Source organism: Equus przewalskii, chromosome 21 (genome assembly GCF_037783145.1).
Source record: "Equus przewalskii isolate Varuska chromosome 21, EquPr2, whole genome shotgun sequence".
Taxonomy (NCBI): Eukaryota; Metazoa; Chordata; class Mammalia; order Perissodactyla; family Equidae; genus Equus; species Equus przewalskii.
In genome coordinates, this window is record NC_091851.1 from 26,485,538 (window position 1) to 26,504,511 (window position 18,974).

The window sequence follows — 18,974 nt, forward strand, 5'->3', positions numbered from 1 at the left end:
AAGACAGCTTTTTCAGTATTGAAGCAATTATAATCAAGTGTGTTAGTACCTGGACATCTTACATTAAATACTTAAAGAGAGAAAATAAAATCAGAGTATTCTGTGCTAGTGATAGGAATTAATACGAAGCAAATCAGAATTTATGGTGATAAAAGTAGACTTTTTCAAGTCCCTTTAGATTCTCATTTTCTTAATAGGAGGATAAAACACCAGGCTCTCTGATTTCCAACATGGGAAAGCCTTATAAAGATTGGGCAGGGGCTGGCCCGGTGGCACAGTGGTTAAGTGTGCATGTTCCAGTTTGGCGGCCCGGGGTTCGCTGGTTCGGATCTCGGGTGTGGACATGGCACTGCTTGGCAAAAGCTATGCTGTGGTAGGCATCCCACATATAAAGTAGAGAAAGATGGGCATGGATGTTAGTTAAGGGTCAGTCTTCCTCAGGAAAAGAGGAGGATTGGCAGCAGTTAGCTCAGGGCTAATCTTCCTCAAAAAAAAAGATTGGGCAGTAACACTGAGAAAGGTGAGTCCTGCAAAGCCTTCTTGATGCTAGAGCTGCACTAATACAGTAGTCATTAGCTCTGTATGGCTATTTAAGTTAATTAAAATTGAATAAAATTTAAATTCAGTTCCTCAGTTGCACTAGCCACATTTTAAGTACTCAGTAGCTACACACAGCTAGTGGCTACTGTATTAGAAAACACAGACAAAAACCATTTCTATCACTGCAGGAAGTTCTGTTGAACTGCACTGCTCTAAAGCACCTGAGCTTTGTCCTAGGAATACTACTTGTAAGGAGGGCGATGAGTCAGTGTTGCCTGAAATGGCCCTCTCCCCGCCCCCCATGAGTGCTCAGATGGCTAAGGTGCTGGAGTCCTTGCTGATGTTCTTGCAGATCAAGTGTTGGGAACTCACTGGGTCTTCTCTCTCTTCTGCTTACAGTGTTGGAGAGCTGGCTGGACTACACGGGGGAACTGGAGCCCCCAGAGCCGCTGGCCAGACTTCCACAGCTGAAGCATTGCATCAAGCAGCTGCTGATGGACCTGGGCAAGGTGCAGCAAATTGCACTCTGCTGCTCAACATGAAACTGGGCACCCAAAACTAATGGGGGCACAATCCTGGGGCACCTGCAGGAGGAGCTTCGCATATTTAAATAAATAAACCTAGCATGCCGAATGCACGTGACACCGACTGACTTCAGGGATCTGGGCAGGGGGTGTGATGGACATTGGAAAAGAGGCCATTTTGGCTGCTGGAGGGCAGGGCACTCTGATCTCGGAGCCTACCAAGAAGGTAGCAAATAGACTCTTGAGATTCCCTTCTTCTGTGCACATCATTGAATGGAGAGTGAGTCTTTTTGCACAAACTTCACTTGAAATCGTGCCACTGATGATAAATGGAATGAGAGCCAAAAAAGTTTAGTTGGAAACAGTTGTAAATTCAACTTGCAGCTTATTTAATTGACTTTTCTGTCAGGTTGGGGCACACGCCAAGCCTTCTGGTTTCTGCCTGGCTTGGATTTAGGCAACCGGCATCATTTTCATTTTTCCAGCTCCGTGGGAATGTCGTGACTTCACCAATCTGTGGAGGTTGGGAAGGAGCAGAGGCCTTGGCTGCCCTGCCTTCTCCTTAGGACTCTTCACTTTTCTCACCACATCTCTTGCATGACTTCATGGTACCGGGGACAAGTTTTGTATGTTTTCACCCCAGAGTTGGCTGGGTTGTGTCTTTCGTAGCAGAGCCCATACAGCCTGTGGAGGAACTAGAATCTCACTCTAATAAGAATCTAGGAGGAATTCCAAACTGAAGCAGGCAGGGTCTGGAACCCAAAGGACAGCATTTTCTACCCACTTCTTAATATTGACAGCTTCCCAGTTCCGTTTGATGTCCAAAAAATGTTTCCCCAAATTTTGAATTCTTCCACTGTAAAGATTTGTTACAAAAAATGTGGTTTGGGGAATTACTTTATTTTATATTGTTGTAAACAAACTTCAGATTCTACATGTGCCGCTTTCTGCTTCCCTGAAGGGTGTATGTTCAGTAGTCGGCATTTTCAGAATTGTTTTAATATACTTTAACACTTTAGATTTCCTGTTTGTATTATTTTGTGAGATCAAGGTGATTATGCTGCTTACGGTCCAGGTACAGTTTGTATCCTTTGAGACAATATTTGTTACTCTTGCAGGTTACGTTTCCACGTGTAATTGCTCTATTGTTTTGTTTTTCCTTACTAGAGAAAGTTAAAGAAAATGTTCCATGCTTTGAGGAGTGACCTGTTTCACCATTTAGTTTTCTTATCACGAAAGGCAAAAATCAAAGCACAGTTGTCCATTAACACTCACAAGTTAATTATGGGTTTATGAATCTGTAATGTTATATGCTGCAAATATTTACTATGTAAACGTGAAGTAGCCATTAATAGCGGTGACAGAATCTCCAGCGACGTCTGTAGTGGTTAAGCTTTAAGGCACAGGTCATTTTGGTCTGAAGGCCTCTATATCAAGATCTGTTTCAGGGAATGTTCTGTCTAGTGATTTGTTCACCATTTGATATAAAATGAATTTAGGACAAATTGACTTGCTGTAGCTTATCCATCAGAGGGAATATACGTGGCTATGACATCTGAAAGAAAGCTGACACAATTCCTCTCCAAAGAGGCTGTTTCCCATTGCTAATATTGGTGTTTCTGGTTTGGGAAGAAACGCTCAAGGAGTGTACATGGCATCTATGTTTTGACAGACAGCCACATTATAAGAATTGTATGATGCTTGTCTGAAAAGGGAGGAAACAGGATGATTTTTTGTAGCCACAGCTGTGAGGCATGACTGTTGTATTAGATTACTAATTTTCCTTTTCTGAAAATAACATTTGAACATCACATCTGGGGAAGCTGTAACGTTAAGGAAGTCAATCTTATGTCTTTTTTAAAGATGGAAGCAGAAACTGAATTACCCTAATTTTGCCAAGTGGCCATTACTGGGTTTATTAAGTTTTGTAAAGGAAATGATCCCATTTCACTCATTGTGACTTTTGTCCTTAGGGAAGCAGGGATGACTCCAAGTTCTCATAACCTCAGTGTGCTTCCCTAATTTAAAGCCATGTTGAGGGGCTCCATCCCCAATTCCTGGGTCAGGTTGCATTAACCCCAAGTTGGAGCACTGGAAACTGTTATTTGCAAATATTACTGTTACCATTTAGAAATATGTACACTACCTAAGTTTTCTTTTGAGAAAAACTATCCATCTATAAAAAATTGCCTTGACAAAAACAGTTCTGGTTTGACTAATCATTTTGTTTTTTTAAGCGACTGAGTGTAAGCAAGGTGGACCCTTGATGAGCCAACATTGCACTGTGGATACATATCTATGTTTACGCGCTATTAGAACAGAAGGCGCTGTATATAGAAATATTGCTTTGAAGCAATATTTGCAAAACATGCAAACTTCTGTATCTGTATTTGGGAAAATAAAAGATTTTTGTTGCTATGTTTCAGTCATGTTATTGATTTACGAAGTTCTCTGTTCTATTTTTAATATGCATCACTTAATTTTTTATAAACATTACCTTTTAAAGGAAGCCTGCTTTTACATTCTAAACATTTATCTTCTGCAGGGAGGCAGATTCAAGCTCCAGATGCTAAATCCCAAGAAAGTATGCAAAATACTTTTGAATTCATTTAAGTGTCTTTAATATTCAAAAGTAAAATGCCCCACACCAGCCTGTAGCCCAGACTGGCTACTTTGTGGTGTGACCTGCAGGCTTATTTGATTTTGATTGTTGAAATCACTGCAGGGAAGACAGATCTGGCTTTCCTTATATTAAGAGATGGCACCCACTGCAATCAGGACCCTCCTGAGACCAATCCAAACTGCCTGTGGACCCCAATTAGCTCCTTCCTGGATGAGCAGAAGACTCAAGTTTTAAGATTTCACAGGAGAGCTTCCCTATTACCTCCCCCAAATTCCTTCTTCCCTTTCTAAACAATTACGCTTCTTAATAAAATCAGTTGGACAGACATTAAATAGCTCCAGCAATGTAAATTATCCATTAGTTCACACTAGGTGTGCTGCTTAAACCCTTCTAGAGGCCTAAAATTTGGCAAGGCAGGTGAGTCTGGAAGCTTAAACTAGAACTCGCCAACAAGAACTAGCCTCTCTCTCCAAGGACCTGCATTAAAACAGACCTAGAGCTTGGGCCTTTTGGGAAGCCTGTGCCCAAAGGGCACACTCGTGGAGCAAGTTGGCGGCAGTATTGGTACAGAGGTGACCAGTTAAGTACTCAAGAGAGCCAGCTATTTGCCTGCACAATCCCACAAACCACAACCACGTATAAGGCGTATCACTATCATCTATCTTTTCAGGTATGAAAACAAGCTCCCTCTGTAGCTAGTGAGAGGTAGGGACGAATGTGTAACCCACGTTGCTGGAACCTTCATCACACAGACTCCAACTGAAAAAAAGAACCCCAAGCGGGGCCCTTGGAAGCGCGCAGGAGAAAAACTTCCCAGATGTGGTGGAGACCCAGGCCTAGTCAACAAGCAATGATCCCACAAAAGCCAGCGAAGGCCAAGCGAATAGGAAACAAAGGCTTTATTCTCACGGGCTCCCAACTCGGTTTCGCCACCAGGCAGAAAGGAGGTCGATTTCTCGGGGAAAATAAACCAAGGACGAACGGAAGGGACACACCAGACTACAGGAACTGCCAAAACTCGTTTTTCATTGACGCGGAGTAGTGAGCCCGGCTCAAGCCCCGGGGCCCAATCATGGCTCCAGACCGGAGAGCGCCCGGGCCGCCCGCAGCTCCGCCGCTCAGCCGGTGATGCGCACATCGGTGCGGCGGCGAAGCCGCCGGGCCCGCGCCGCCTCGGGCAGGATGGCGAGCAGCTGCTCCTGCACCAGCATCTCCACGATCTGCTCCTTCGTGCGAATGTCGGGCCGCAGCCACTGGCGGGAGAGCTCCCGCAGCTGTCGGAATGCCTCCCGCGGGCCTGCCGCATCCTGGTAGCGGAACTGCCGGAAACGCTGGCGGAACGTCTCCGGGCCGGGCCGGGAGCCGCCGGGGCCTGCGGGGGAGCGCGGAGCGGCTTCGGCAGGCGGCGCGGAGCCCAGGGCCGCGGGGGCCGCCGCGGGAGGCGTAGGAACCGCTTCGGGGACCGCGGCGTTAGGGCTGGGGGGCTCGAGGGCAGGCGGTGTGGCCTCAGGGGTCGACGAGGAGCCCGCAGAGTTACGCTCCGGGCTTGAGCTCAGGCCGGCTCCTTCCTCTTTCTCCGGCAGCGGCGCGGGGCTCCCAGGGGCCGCCAAGCTCGGCTCGGTTGCCGCCATGACGCTGGCTCTGGACGTCACTCTTTGTTCCGCGGCTGTGCGCTCAGGACTGCGTCTGCACGGGGGCGGGGTGAGGAGGGAGACGGGTCCTGCCAAAGCGCAGAGGCCGCGCCGCGCCGAGGGAGGCGGACACTGGGGGACCGAGGGGGGCCGGAGCTACTGGCACCAGCTTAGCGCCTGGGGAGGCCGGAAGCGGAAGTCTCCGTTCGCTCCTCCATGCTGAACTCTGCGCGCGAACGCCCGGAAGCCGAGCCCCGGCTCCCGGAAGTGGCGCCCCCTAGCGTTCGCGAGGCGCATCCGAAGGCGGGAGCGACCGCGGAGTGGCAGGCCACTGGAAGCACGTGGTGGCCTCGGGATGGTGGCGCGTCCGTGCACCAGTTCGAGAAGGAGGAGTCGGAGGAGGAGTGGGAGGAGTGGGAGCTGGAGCCGAAGCCGAAGGAGGAGTTCCTCAAAGGGGTCTTTATCCGCTACGATCGCGTCTCGCTGCAGGTGACCTGCGCCTGCCCCTGCGTGCGCGCCTCCTCACTTGATCCTGATTAGATGACGTCGAGCCGAGGACTCGCGGGGCCTGGAGCCCGGCTGGTGGGGGGAGCGGGGCAGCCGGATGGCGGTCGGGCACTGGGGGCGGGCCAGAGTTAGGGGAGTTCTGTCCCTCTGTCAAAAGAGGAGGGCATCAGCGCCCACCTTATTGCTAGAAGGACGAAACAGAACGTGTGTGAGGCCCTCCACACGCCTAGTAAAACTTGCCCTTGCCGTGGCACAAAATAAATGCTCAAGAACTCTTTGCCGTTATTATTTTTTTGCGTGTCCTCTGAAGCCAAGAGACAGACGGCTCTGTGGGCTCTGCTTTTGACTTTAGAATTAGTAAATACACTGTAAATGCGTTGCCCCATATGGTGACCACTAGCCGCATGTGCTTACTCCCTTGAAATGTGGCTCCTTGCAGTTGAGATGTGCTCCAATGTAAAATACACGGGTGGGACTTAGTATGAAAAAAACAATGTAAAATATCTCAGTAATTTTTTATATTGGTTACATGTTGGAATGATATTTTGCATATATTGGGTCAAATAAAATATATTATTAAAATTAATTTCACTTGTGTCGTTTTACTTTTTAAATGGGGCTATTAGGAAATTTTTAAATTACGTATATGGTTTACGTTATATTTCTGTTGAACAGCACGGGGCTGGGCTTTTGGAGCCTGGCTGAATCCCCAAGTTCCCATTGCAGGGTTTATTTGCCTTAGGTCAGAGTTGTTGAGAGGATTAAGTCAGTAAAGCCCTTGGAAAGAAAGGGCTTTTTAAATGGTTGCTGTTGTCTTCATTAGGTGAATTGTTCTCTGTCTCTGAGCTACGGTTTTATCATCTATAAAATGTAAATGTAATAGAACTTACCCCATAGAAGTTAGGAGAATTCAGTGCGATGATGTAGGTAAAAGCATGTGGCTCTGACAGCCCTTCAGTAAGTGATAATGTTCTGTTTGACAGCTGACTCACAAACATATTTTGTATCCCCATTTAACAGATAGGGAAAATAAGGCCCAGAGAGAGACAAGGGTCCCATAGGAAAGGTTTTGTATGACCCTTGCGGTCCGTTTGAGCTTTGTGCAGATTGAGTGGACCTGTTTAACAAGCATCAACACATCAGTGGCCCTGATGGAAAACTTGCCTCCCACATAGGATGTGCTCTTTTGCATGAGTAGAGGTGGATCCTCACAGAACAGTTTACAGAACCTGAAAATCTTGAAAGTCATCACAATGTGTCTTTAATGCTTTTTAGTTACTGATGTAAAAATTGGGAGATTTCACGTGCAAATCTGGATTTCCAGCTTTTCTCGAAAAAGTGGACAAGCTGGCCACACTGGACCAACCGGCTTTCCTGCCAGTTAACAATCAGCTGGGGCTGAGTTGAGTCTCCTTCCTTTAGACAAGATACTCTGTCCCAATTGGCCTCAATCCCCACCACACTCTGGTGTGCTCCGAAATAGAATGATGTTTGTATTTACTATTGCGTTCAGGTTGTGTTTTCCTTAGAGCTGGTGTTTTTCTCTGTTTTCTTTTCAGAGGTGGGAAAATGGGCCTAGAGTTTGTTGCACCTACTGGTTCAAACCTTTCTTTCCTCTGCCTGGGCCCTGGGCGGTTGGGTTTGCTGCCCTGCTGAACCAGCAGTCCTAGTGCCTGTGTAACAGGTGGTGTATCCGGGGCCAAGGGAGCACAACAAGCTCTGCTGCAAGGATGAGGGGTCGTAGAAGGCTTCCCTGGGGAGGGGACCTTTAAACTGAGACTCGTGAAATGCATTGACACCAGTGACTCCATTTTGTACCTGGACTCCATCTTGTTAAAGATATGAAACTGTGCTGACCTTGCTGACTTGTCAAAAGGGAGTTATTTGCCGAGAAAGGACTTTCTGAAGGACTATGCAAAACTATACTTTTTGTGATATCAGCAAGCTGTCCTTGAGTAAGCCAACAAACTGTAACATAAATTTACCCTCCCTAACAAACAACTGAGGTCATTGTTCTGGGCCCTCTTTTTTGCTGATAAAAACTTCTGACTTGTACTCCTCAGGGGCCGCTTTTCTGGCTACTGCCAGAACCTGTGTTCTCCAAATTGCAATTCTAAGACCCCAAATAAACGCTCTCCTTTTGTTTTGCAGTTCCCTCTTTTTTCTAAGTTGACAGAGTCAAGAAGAAAACGAGTGGAGTTAGGGACCTTCCAGGTAGAAGGCACTGCCTGTACCAAGGAGCAAAACTTTGTGGAAACTGCAGGCTGGATGGAGGAGTGGTTGGGGCCTGGGGAAGGGATGAGAGCTGAGGTTGGAAGGGCAGTTGGAGGTTAGATCATAAAGAGCCTGGAATTCCGTGTTGAAAGATTGAATCCTGTCCTCTCAGGAAAGGGAATGAACTCTTGTGGTATTTGGAATCATGGAATGTTGGATCTCTAGTCCATTTCTTCCATCCCTGTTGGAATCATAGTATACATGTTAGAGATGGAAGGAAAGATCTTAGAGATCTGTTAGAATTGTGGAACATTAGAATGGAAGGGGCCTTAGAGGTTAAATCCAAAATCCAATTCAGTTAGGGGCTGGCCCAGTGGCACAGCGGTTAAATTCACATGTTCCGCTTTGGCAGCCCGGGGTTCACTGGTTCTGATCCTGGGTGCAGACCTTTGCACTGCTTATCAAGCCGTACTGTGGCAGGCATCCCACGTATAAAATAGGGGAATATGGGCACGGATGTTAGCTCACGGCCAGCCTTCCTCAGGAAAAGAGGAGGATTGGCAGCAGATGTTAGCTCAGGGCTAATCTTCCTCAAAAAAAGAAAAAAATTCCAGTTCAGTTATTCGAACCTCTATGATTCAGTAAGCCCCCAGAATCTGAAAAAAAAGCTATAATGCCTCTTCTTAGAAGAGGGATGCGCTTAGATACTTCTGCATACAGTTTCAAGTAATTTCCAGATGTCCTTGAACCCACCCAGAGGGCCCAGATTAAGTTTAAGATATATATTTATACGTATTTTATTCTCCTGATTTTGCAGGTTGAGAAGCCAAGACACCAAGAGGCAAAGGATTGGTCCAAAATGAAAAAACTAGTAAGTGGTTCCATGAGGACAGAATTCTTTTGATTTCTAGTCCAGTGGTCTTATTAAGCCTTTTTTTTAGCACTAGGTTGGGAGCTCACTTGGAATCATAAATCATTCAACTCTCATCACTTAGCTTCTAACACAACGGCTGACTCCCAGTTGACCCTCCGTAAATGTTGTTTAAGGGAAAGAGGACGAGCAGTGGATTGCAGACTATTCCTGTGAAGGGAAAGCTCTAATGTGAGTCTGAGCCTCTTTCAGACAGAAACTCTACTGTCTTTAGATGGCATGCTATTATGGGTTGCGGAAAAGAGGCCTGGATACTTTTTTTTTTTAGTGAGGAAGATTGGCCCTGAGTAACATCTGTTGCCAATCTTCTTGTTTTTGCTTGAGTAAAATTTTCCCTGAGCTAACATCTCTGCCAATCTTCTTCTATTTTGTATGTGGGATGCTGCCACAGCATGGCTTGATGAGTGGTGCATAGGTATGCACCTGGGATCTGAACCTGCGAACCCCAGGCCACAGAAGCAGAGCATGTGAACTTAACCACTATGCCACCAGGCTGGCCCTGATACTTGTTTTTTTAATGCTTTTTATTTGTAAATAATTATAAATTCATAGAAAGTTGCAAAAATAGTACAGAGAGGTCTCATGCACCCTTCATCCAGTTTTCCCCGATGGGAACATCTTGCATAACTATAGTACAATCTCAAAACCAGGAGATTAACATTGATACCATCCAAAGAGTTTATTCAGATTTCACCAGTTTTTTTTTTTTTCTTTGAGGAAGATTAGCCCTGAGCTAACTACTGCCAATCCTCCTCTTTTTGCTGAGGAAGACTGGCCCTGAGCTAACATCCATGCCCTTCTTCCTCTATTTTATATGTGGGATGCCTACCACAGATGGCTTTTTGCTAAGCGGTGCCGTGTCCACACTGGGATCCAAACCGGTGAACCCTGGGCCACTGAGAAGCGGAACATGCGCACTTAACCGCTGCGCCACCAGGCTGGCCCCATAGATTTCACCAGTTTTATATGCCACCATTTGTGTATGTGTGTAGGCCTATGCAATTTTATCACTTGCAGATTTTTGCAACTACTACCACAATATCTAGAAATTTTTTTTAAAGATTGGCACCTCAGCTAACAACTGTTGCCAATCTTCTTTTTTTCCTTCTTCTTATTCCCAAAGCCCCCCAATACATTTTTGTATATTCTAGTTGTGAGTGCCTCTGGTTGTGGCATGTGGGACACCGCCTCAGCATGGCCTAATGAGCGGTGCCACGTCCGCGCCCAGGATCCGAACTGGCGAAACCCTGCTGCTGAAGCGGAGCACGCAAACTTAACCACTTGGCCCCGGGGCCGGCCCCCTAGAAATGTTTGATCACCACAAAGATCCCTCGTGCTGCCACTTTATAATTACATCCTTTCCTCTCCCCTACCTGCCATCCCTAACCACAGGCAACAATAATCTGTTCTCCATCTCTATGATTTTGTCATTTCAAAAATATTATATAGGGGCCGACCCTGTGGTGTAGTGGGTAAGTTCACTGCACTCTGCTTCAGTGGCCCAGGTTTGTGGGTTTGGATCCCAGGCACGGACTTATACCACTCATAAGCCATCCTATGACAGCGACCCACATATAAAGTGGAGGAAGACTGGCACAGATGTTAGTTCAGGGCTAATGTTCCTCAGCAGAAAAAAAAAGGTTGTATAAATAGAATCATACAGTATATAACCTTTAACCTTTTGGGGTTGGCTTTTTTCACTCAGAATAATTCCCTGGAGATTCATCCAGGTTGTTGTGTATATCAATAGTTTGTTCATTTTTATTGCTGAGTAGTAATCCATGGTGTGGATGCACCACGGTTTGATTAACTAGTCACCCACTGAAGGACATTTGAGTTATTTCCAACTTGGGGCTATCACAGAGAAAGCTGCTATGAATTATTTTGTAATGTGGCTTTAGGTAAGTCATATACTCTTTCTGAGTCTGGGGATAATAATTACCGCACAGAATGGCTCCGAACGGTCAAAGAGAAAATATATGTAAAGGGACTGGTACCAGGTTGGCCTTATTAATTTTTTCAAGTGGTAATAGTAATGAAGGGATGACACTTATTTGAATGTGTAAGTTCTAGTATGTGGTGTTAAAAAAGAAAGGCACAGGCATTTCTATTATCATCAACCATTCCTGGGCATCTGTGTATATGTGACACTTTATTTACAGATGAGAAATTCAGATCTTGAGTGGGTGATTAACTTGTCTAGGTTCAGCCACTGAGTGGCAGGATGGGATTCAAATCCAGATTTAACATAGGATGATAGGTAACTGTGGAAGGACTTTACATAGGAGGGGGATGTGAGTAGATTGTGTTTTAGGAGACTCTCGATATAAAGGATATTGCTTTAGGGGCCGGCCCCATGCCCAAGTGGTTAAGTTCTTTCACTCCACTTTAGCAGCCCGGGGTTCGCCAGTTCAGATCCTGGGCACAGACCTACACAGTGCTCATCAAGCTATGCTGTGGTGGCATCCCACATAGAAAAACTAGAATGACTTACAACTAGGATATACAACTGTGTACTGGGGCTTTGGGGAGAAAAAAAAAGAGGAAGATTGGCAACAGATGGTAGCTCAGGGCCAAGCTTCCTCACCAAAAAAGGGCATACTTAAAAAAAAAAAGAGGTTAAAACTTTATCATGAAAGTGTTGAAGCTGGGAAGTGAGATGACCAGAGTTGTGGGGGGGTCTCTTTTCTTGGTGAGGTAGATTGGCCCTGAGCTAACATCTGTTGCCAATCTTCCTCTTTTTACTTGAGGAAGATTGTCCCTGAGCTAAGATCTGTGCCAATCTTCCTCTATTTTGTATGTGGGACACCCCCACAGCATGGTTTGATGAGCAATGTGTAGGTCTGCGCCTGGGATCTGAACTCGTGAACCCCAGCTCACCAAAGCAGAGCATGTAAACTTAACCATTACACCACTGGGCCAGCCCCTAGAGTTTCAGTTTTGTACATGTGTATTTTCAGATCACTCTGGCTGCAAACAAACAAACAAAAAAGACGATTCCTTTACTGCTGAATACTTAGATTATTTCCAATTTTTCATTATTAAAATAATGACAGGGGCTGGCCCCATGGCCAGTTGGTTAAGTTCACATGTTCCGCTTCGGCAGCCCAGGGCTCTCACTGGTTTGGATCCTGGGCGTGGACATGGCACCACTCATTAGGCCATGCTGAGGCGGCACCCCCATGCCACAACTGGAAGGACCCACAACTAAAAATATATAACTAAGTACCGTGGGGCTTTGGGGAGAAAAAGAAAAAATTTAAAAATCTAAAAAAAAAAAAAAATCTAAAATAATGACAATCACCTAGTGCTTAAGGCTCTTTCTGTACTTTGGATTACAAGTATCTTTTACTATCAAATCTATTTGATTTCTGAGTTTGAAAAGCAAGAATTTGGGTTTTAGTAAGGGATACCTGGAATTCCTTAAACTACGTTCCCAATAGAGAAATGACTGAATGGCAACTTTTGCTATAAATTGCCACCTCCTTGTCCATAGACATGATTCTTAGAAACTTAGAGTTCACAGATTGGGAACTAAAATTCAGAAGACAAGTACTGGCCAGGGCAGAATCCAGGGCCAGCAATGTATGAAAGTTTTAGTTGCTCTCCATCCTCACCAGCACTTGGTATTGTCAAATTTGTTTTTTTTTTTTAAGATTGGCACCTGAGCTAACAACTGTTGCTAATCTTTTTTTTTTCCCCCTGCTTTTTCTCCCCAAATCCCCCTAGCACAAAGTTGTATATTTTAGTTGTGGGTCCTTCTAGTTGTGGCATGTGGGATGCCGATTCAGCGTGGCCTGATGAGCGGTGCCGTGTCCTCACCGGGGATCCCAACCAGCGAAACCCTGGGCTGCCGAAGGAGAGCGCGTGAACTTAACCACTTGGCCACGGGGCTGGCCCAAGTATTGTCAAATTTTTAACAGCCATTCTGGTAGGTGTTTAGTGGTATCTCATTGTGGTTTTAATTTGAATTTTCCTAATAACTAATGATGTTGACCACCTTTTCATATGTTTACTTGCCATTTTTAAATCTTCTTTTGGTAAAATGTTCAAATCTTTTGCACATTTTAGATTATTTTTTTGTTTGTTATTGCTGAAGGTTTTCAGGTTGTGTTTGTTTTGTTTTTCACTTATCCTAAGGCAGTTTTTTGGCTAGGAAAGATTCGCCCTGAGCTAGCATCTGTTGCCAATCTTCCTCTCTCTTTTTTCCTCCCCAACACCCCAGTGCATAGTTGTATATTCCAGTCGTAAGTCCTTCTAGTTTTTCTATGTGAGCCGCCACCACAGCATGGCTACTGACGGATGAGTGGTGTGGTGCCGTGCCCGGGAACCAAACCTGGGCCGCCAAAGTGGAGTGCGCCAAACTTTAACCAATAGGCCATCAGGGCTAGCTCTGCAATATTTTTTTAATTGTGGTAAAATACACATAACATAAAATTTGCCATTTTAACCATTTTTAAGTGTGCAGTTCAGTAGTGTTAAGTACATTGACGTTGTGCAGCTATCACCACTGTCCATCTCCAGAACTTCTCCATCTTCCCTGACTAAAACTCTGTACCCGTTAAACAGTAACTTCCAATGTATCAGAATTTCATTCCTTTTTAAGGCTGACTAATATTCCATTATATGTAACACCACATTTTGTTTGTCAGTTCATTTATCAGTGGACATTTGGGCTGTTTCCACCTTTTGGCTATTGTAGCTAATGCTGCTATGAACATTGGTGCACAGGTATCTCTTCGAGTCCCTGCTGTCAGTCTTTTTGGGTATATACTGAGAAGTGCAATTGCTGGATCGTGTGGTAAGTCTATGCTTAACGTTTTGAGGAACTGCGTGCTGCTTTCCACAGCAGCTCCACCATTTTAAAGAGTTCCCACCAGCAATGCACAAGAGTTCCAATTTCTCCACATCCTCGCCAATGCTTGTTATTTTGCATTTTTAAAATGTGAGATATTAAGTAGAAAGTTTAAAGATATGTTACCACTAGATAAGAAATTCAAATTTTCGATAGATTTAGTAATTCTAAAATTTCATTTACATATAGCGCACACTACATACATCATTCCAGGGGGCCAGCTCTGCTCATGGTGAAGAGAATGCAGGTTCAGCTAATGAGGTGATTTAAATAAAAAGCCCCCAGTTCTATTTTCTGCTTTTTTCTTTTTTTTTAATAGGAAGTCTAAGAAGCTTGCTCTGGTCTCTCTACTGACTTTATTAACTTCTTTTTGGTAACCTATTTTATCAAATATGTTTGATCTTGGGGTGAAGACCTGTTTTATCTTTTGATGTTTCCATGAGCTTGAGATTACTGGGAGTTAATCTAGCTAGAGTATGTTTGTAATTAACTTAGTTATTAGTAATTCTCGTTCCTGATAAACCAGTGTAGATGCAGGAGCCTCGATACTTCATATCGTTTGCCTTTCTCGCCTTTCACTGATTTCTGTTCAGTTGCAGCCCTCCTGGTTCCCAGTGTTCACCGAACCTGTTTTTACTGTGCTGCTCCACCAGTAGCTCTGCGTTCCTTATCGCACTGCGTTGATTCTGTTTTATTGCTTAAAAATGGATTCATTCATTTTGAATAGGTGATAGATATGTATATATACACCTAGCACAAAATTCAAAAGTCAAAAACGAGTCATTGTTATACTTTTTTCATCCTTTCCTGTCTAGTCTTAATTGATTATTAATGTTAGTTCCCTTTATATCTTTAAATAATTATATATCTGTTTCTCAGTTTATCAGGGTTTTTTTTAAAGATTTTATTTTTCCTTTTTCTCCAAAAGGCCCCCGGTACATAGTTATGTATTTTTAGTTGTGGGTCCTTCTAGTTGTGGCGTGTGGGATGCCACCTCAGCATGGCTTGATGAGTGGTGCCATGTCCGTGCCCAGGACTCGAACTGGTGAAACCCTGGGCCGCCGACGCAGAGCGTGCGAACTTAACCACTCGGCCATGGGGCCGGCCCCGGATTTTCAGGTTTAAAAGGTGTCTTCAGGTTAACAGCTCTTAAAAGTTCTCATCACACACACACAAAAATTGTCACTATGTGAGGTGATGGATGTTAACTAAACTTATTATGGCAATCATTTCATGGTAAATACATATATCAAATCATTATGTTGCATACCTTAAACTAATACAATGTTATATGTCAACTGCATCTCAATAAAACTGGAAGAAAAAGGTTTACAGCTATAGAAGTTGAGGAAACCCGTGTACTCATGTTACGTCGCATCCCTCTATATCTCCATACTTATTTGCTATATTATTTCTTGGTTCTTTTTTAATTGTTCATTTCCATCTCCTTTCCTTGCTTTTTGCAATCCTATCCTCTGTATTCAGCAAGTATAGCTTCCTTTTTGATGTTTCTGAAATGACCTTCACTTCTGAGATGGTTTTTTTAAAAAAACACTTCTTTCCTGAGCTCCGCCAATGCCTTCTCTTCCAGTTTTCTCATCTTCTCTTCTTTGAACTATTGCATCTTTGCTTTGATCTCTTGTTTTAAAATTCATTAAGCCCTTTGAGTTCTTTGCTGTTCGTGCTTATCATCTGTCTCATGTTAGTTTTTTCCTAGAGAATGCCTTTCATCTGCCGTTTGTTTTTCTCGTTCCCTGCCTCCCTTTCCCACTTTTTTTGTAATATATTTATATAGGTCTGGTGCTATTTATTTTTCACTATAATTCCCCTTCACATAAAGTGAGTGCTTCCTGGACCAGCTATTTATTGGAGTTGTGGGTGGGGAAGGGACAGTAGTAGCATTCCAGGCTGGCAGTAAGTCTGTTGGGTTCCTGGTGAAGCTCTTTTGTTGACAAGGGTTTTGTGCGAGGGAATTGGTTTAGCCCTTTGTCTTCCTGGCAGATGGAACTTGGCAGTGACAGGGTTGCAAAAATGGCATATCTGTGTGTTTCCCTGGTCAGTCTACATGCCCTGCTTTTCCTTGGGACCAGTGGCACCAGAGAAGCTCCCAGAGCCAGCTCTTACGTCACAATCCCCGTGTTGTACTAAAGGTGCCATTGGTTCTTCCTTCAACTGCTCCCGCTTTTTTGGAGAACTCTGAACTCTGCCAGTTCTCGCTGAGACCTGCAGCCCCAGCAATTCTTTATGGCTTTAATCTGGGTCTTCTTGGCACTTGCCGTTTCTTCCTAGGCAGACATGATGGCTTCCTACTCTAAGCACCTTTGTTGAGGGTTTTCTCTGGCCTCTGGATTGCTCAGCCCAGAAATGCTGGGGATGAATGCCTCTGGGAGCAGCCCTCAACCAATGAGACAGCTCTGAGGCAGGCTCTGGGTGGTCTCACTAAGGCCCCAGCACCTTGTAGCACCCATTGCCCACAAGAGTGACATGTCCTTGAACATACCTCTGTCAAAAAATGTTTTCAATGTAAGATTTTTTTTTTTTTTTTTTAAGATTTTATTTTTTCCTTTTTCTCCCCAAAGCCCCCTGGTACATAGTTGTATATTCTTCGTTGTGGGTCCTTCTAGTTGTGGCATGTGGGACGCTGCCTCAGCGTGGTCTGATGAGCAGTGCCATGTCCGCGCCCAGGACTCGAACCAACGAAACACTGGACCGCCTGCAGCGGAGCACGCGAACTTAACCACTCGGCCACGGGGCCAGCCCCTCAATGTAAGATTTTTAAAACAATATTCAAGGAAAATGAAATGAATCCCTGGATTTCCTTTTTTATACAATCTTTATCAGGTTCTAATATCCATATTCTCTTGAATTCACAAAAAGAATTTGGTAGTTTTCCTTCTTTTTATGCTCTGGGACAGTTTAAGAAACATCAGGATCATCTGAAGTTGCCTGTGAAAACTTCAGGACTGGGACTTTTTCTTTTTTGGTGGTAGTGCTGGTGAGGGAGCTCTTTTACAACTTTCTCTTTTTCTTTGAAAATTAGTCTATTTACATGGTTTCTATTGGGGTCACTTTAGTAAATTATGTTTTTGTAGAAAATTATCCATAAAATCCCAATATTTAAGTGTTGATACCTAATTCAAATTTTTTAAAAACTCTGTCAAACCAGGCCAGCAGGCTAGTTATGGCCTGGGGACCACCATTTTGCAACCACTGATTATAGTCAAAAGATTTTAAACCTGAAAGAGGTCAGATAGATCCTATACTGGGGATGGCAAATATGTCACATGCCTGGCAAGTAACAGTTGTGTGAGGTGAGGACTTTGGTGAATTGGAGAGCCCATTCCCCAATAAAGATAAGCTAGTTAAGTTTTGGCAATATTTTAACCAAAACACCATGTGGGTCAAATAAAGCAGTCTGCAAGCTGAGGTTGGTCCGTGGGTGGCTACTTTGTGGCCTCTGCCAGTTCAGCCTCACTTCCTGACTTGCCTCCTGGGCATCTCACATGCCAGCTACATCTCATGTGCCCTGAACAGGCCCTGCTCTTTCTTTACATATCTTTAGAGCTTTAGTATAGTGAGATTTTCTCCTTCCCCAGCATATTGTGAACTCCCTGTAAGCAGAGACTGTGTCTTATTCACCTTTTCATGCTTTGTACATAGTTGGAGCTCTGTAAACGTTTGTTGTATGACTTTCATAGTTAGCGAAACAATAAAGATCTTGTGTTGAAAAGAAATTATTTGTGGAATTGAGTCTAACTCCCTTTTATAAGTAGGAAAGTGAGGCCCAAAGTGGTTAAATGATTTACGCAGAATCACATAGGAATAGCACCAGTGCTCTTTCTGATGATCTACTCTGTAATGATTCAGTTATAAGATTAGGAACTGGGACAGAAAGGGCATTTTCTTAATTTCCAGAACTGATGTTAATGTCTGACTCTGAGTCCCTAGCCTGCCTGCTAGCAGACAGCTTAATTTAGATGTCTCCAGGTAAATTGAGATCCAGTCCAGTAATTTTGAGGGGATGTAATTTCAAGCTTATTGACTCATCTCAGGTCAGTTCAGAGCTCTCCAGGCTTCCTGCGTCTTCCTCCCCAACACTGGTCCAGTTCCCAGGGAAATTATACAACCACAGCTGGCAAGAGGTGAAGTTGGGAGTGTCTGCTTTTGGGGTCTCATCAGGTCCTTGGTCCTATTACTGGGATCCTCTGATGCCTCTCGTGAGTCTGGATCCTCTCCATGTCACTTGGATCCTCAGGCAACTCAGAGGACTGAATGGGATACCCCCCTGTCCATAGCCACTTCCCACCATCTCTCTTGCCTACCCCACACCCAGGAGTGTCCCTCAGAAACCCCCTAAACTTTTGTAGGGGATCTTCTTGTATTTCCTTCAACACCTGGTCTGTGGTAGGGGAGGCAAAAACTCCACACTGTCTCTCTTTTTCTGAAACTTTCTCTTGCTCTGTCTCTCCCTGAGTTCTTTGCATCTTTTCTCTGGGTAAGGGTCAAAAAACCCAGTTCTATCTTTTCTCGCCTCTGTAAGTGGTTAGCATCTCACCCCAGGAATAGTGGCCTTTGAATTTAGTAAGTCAGAGCCTGCGCCTTTCTTCCCAGCTGTGCAGCTGTCTTCACTGTGTTCGGTGCCCTCCATTTGGCTGTCAGTTGGGGGAGGGTTGGCAGGTAGGCCTAGCAGGATAGGAATGGCAAATCAGGCAATGCTTGAAGTCGTGGGTTTTCACTGAGGATTCTTGTACAAGAGCAAATTGGGATTATCGACTGCCATCTTTAATCTAGTAGAAAAGACCACTTTAGACCCTGTATTCTTCTCTACTTTTGGAAAGACCCTTGAGTGATTGAGTTCCAGTCACCATGTTCCTTTCAACATTTGGCACCCTATTTGGTTGAGGACTTCCTCTTTGCTGAATGTTCCTGATTTACTGATTTAGGATTTATAGGACAGCGCCATGCACCTACACTCCAGGGTCTCTAAGTTCTAAGCCTCAGAGTGGTCCCCAGGCTGAGTGTTGGATGCCCCTGCCCCCAGTCCAGATGCCTCTTACTTTCTTAAAGGTGGCCCCTTGACTCTGGTGGTCACTGAGCCACTTTGAGCCGCAGTCTCCTCATACATGGAGTGGGTGTCTAGTCCCTCCTC

General features: G+C 44.6%; 3 protein-coding genes across 6 annotated transcripts in view; 2 read left to right on the plus strand and 1 right to left on the minus strand.

Annotated features, from left to right (window-relative positions):
- Positions 1–3,482, plus strand: part of PHF20 (PHD finger protein 20) — a 143,736-nt gene extending 140,254 nt beyond the window's left edge. For all 3 annotated transcript variants that reach the window (XM_070588207.1, XM_070588210.1, XM_070588208.1), the window contains one exon: positions 940–3,482. In XM_070588207.1, the coding sequence (XP_070444308.1) occupies positions 940–1,082 (143 nt within the window). In that variant the 3' untranslated portion in view covers positions 1,083–3,482. The remainder of the gene's footprint in view (positions 1–939) is intronic.
- A 1,089-nt stretch (positions 3,483–4,571) lies between these two features.
- Positions 4,572–6,096, minus strand: SCAND1 (SCAN domain containing 1). The gene has a single exon (XM_070588216.1). It carries the CDS (start codon positions 5,316–5,318, stop codon positions 4,806–4,808), a length of 513 nt encoding a protein of 170 aa, XP_070444317.1. The 5' UTR covers positions 5,319–6,096; the 3' UTR covers positions 4,572–4,805.
- Positions 5,386–18,974, plus strand: part of CNBD2 (cyclic nucleotide binding domain containing 2) — a 61,089-nt gene continuing 47,500 nt past the window's right edge. The window contains exons 1-2 of one of the 2 annotated variants that reach the window (XM_070588211.1): positions 5,386–5,807; positions 8,857–8,910. In XM_070588211.1, coding sequence (XP_070444312.1) covers positions 5,535–5,807; positions 8,857–8,910 — 327 coding nt within the window. In that variant the 5' untranslated portion in view covers positions 5,386–5,534. The remainder of the gene's footprint in view (positions 5,808–8,856; positions 8,911–18,974) is intronic. The other variant, XM_070588213.1, reaches the window with a different exon arrangement.

Excerpts from the sequence above, each read along its gene's own strand:
- SCAND1 (XM_070588216.1), bottom strand. The coding sequence starts at position 5,318 with ATGGCGGCAACCGAGCCGAGCTTGGCGGCCCCTGGGAGCCCCGCGCCG.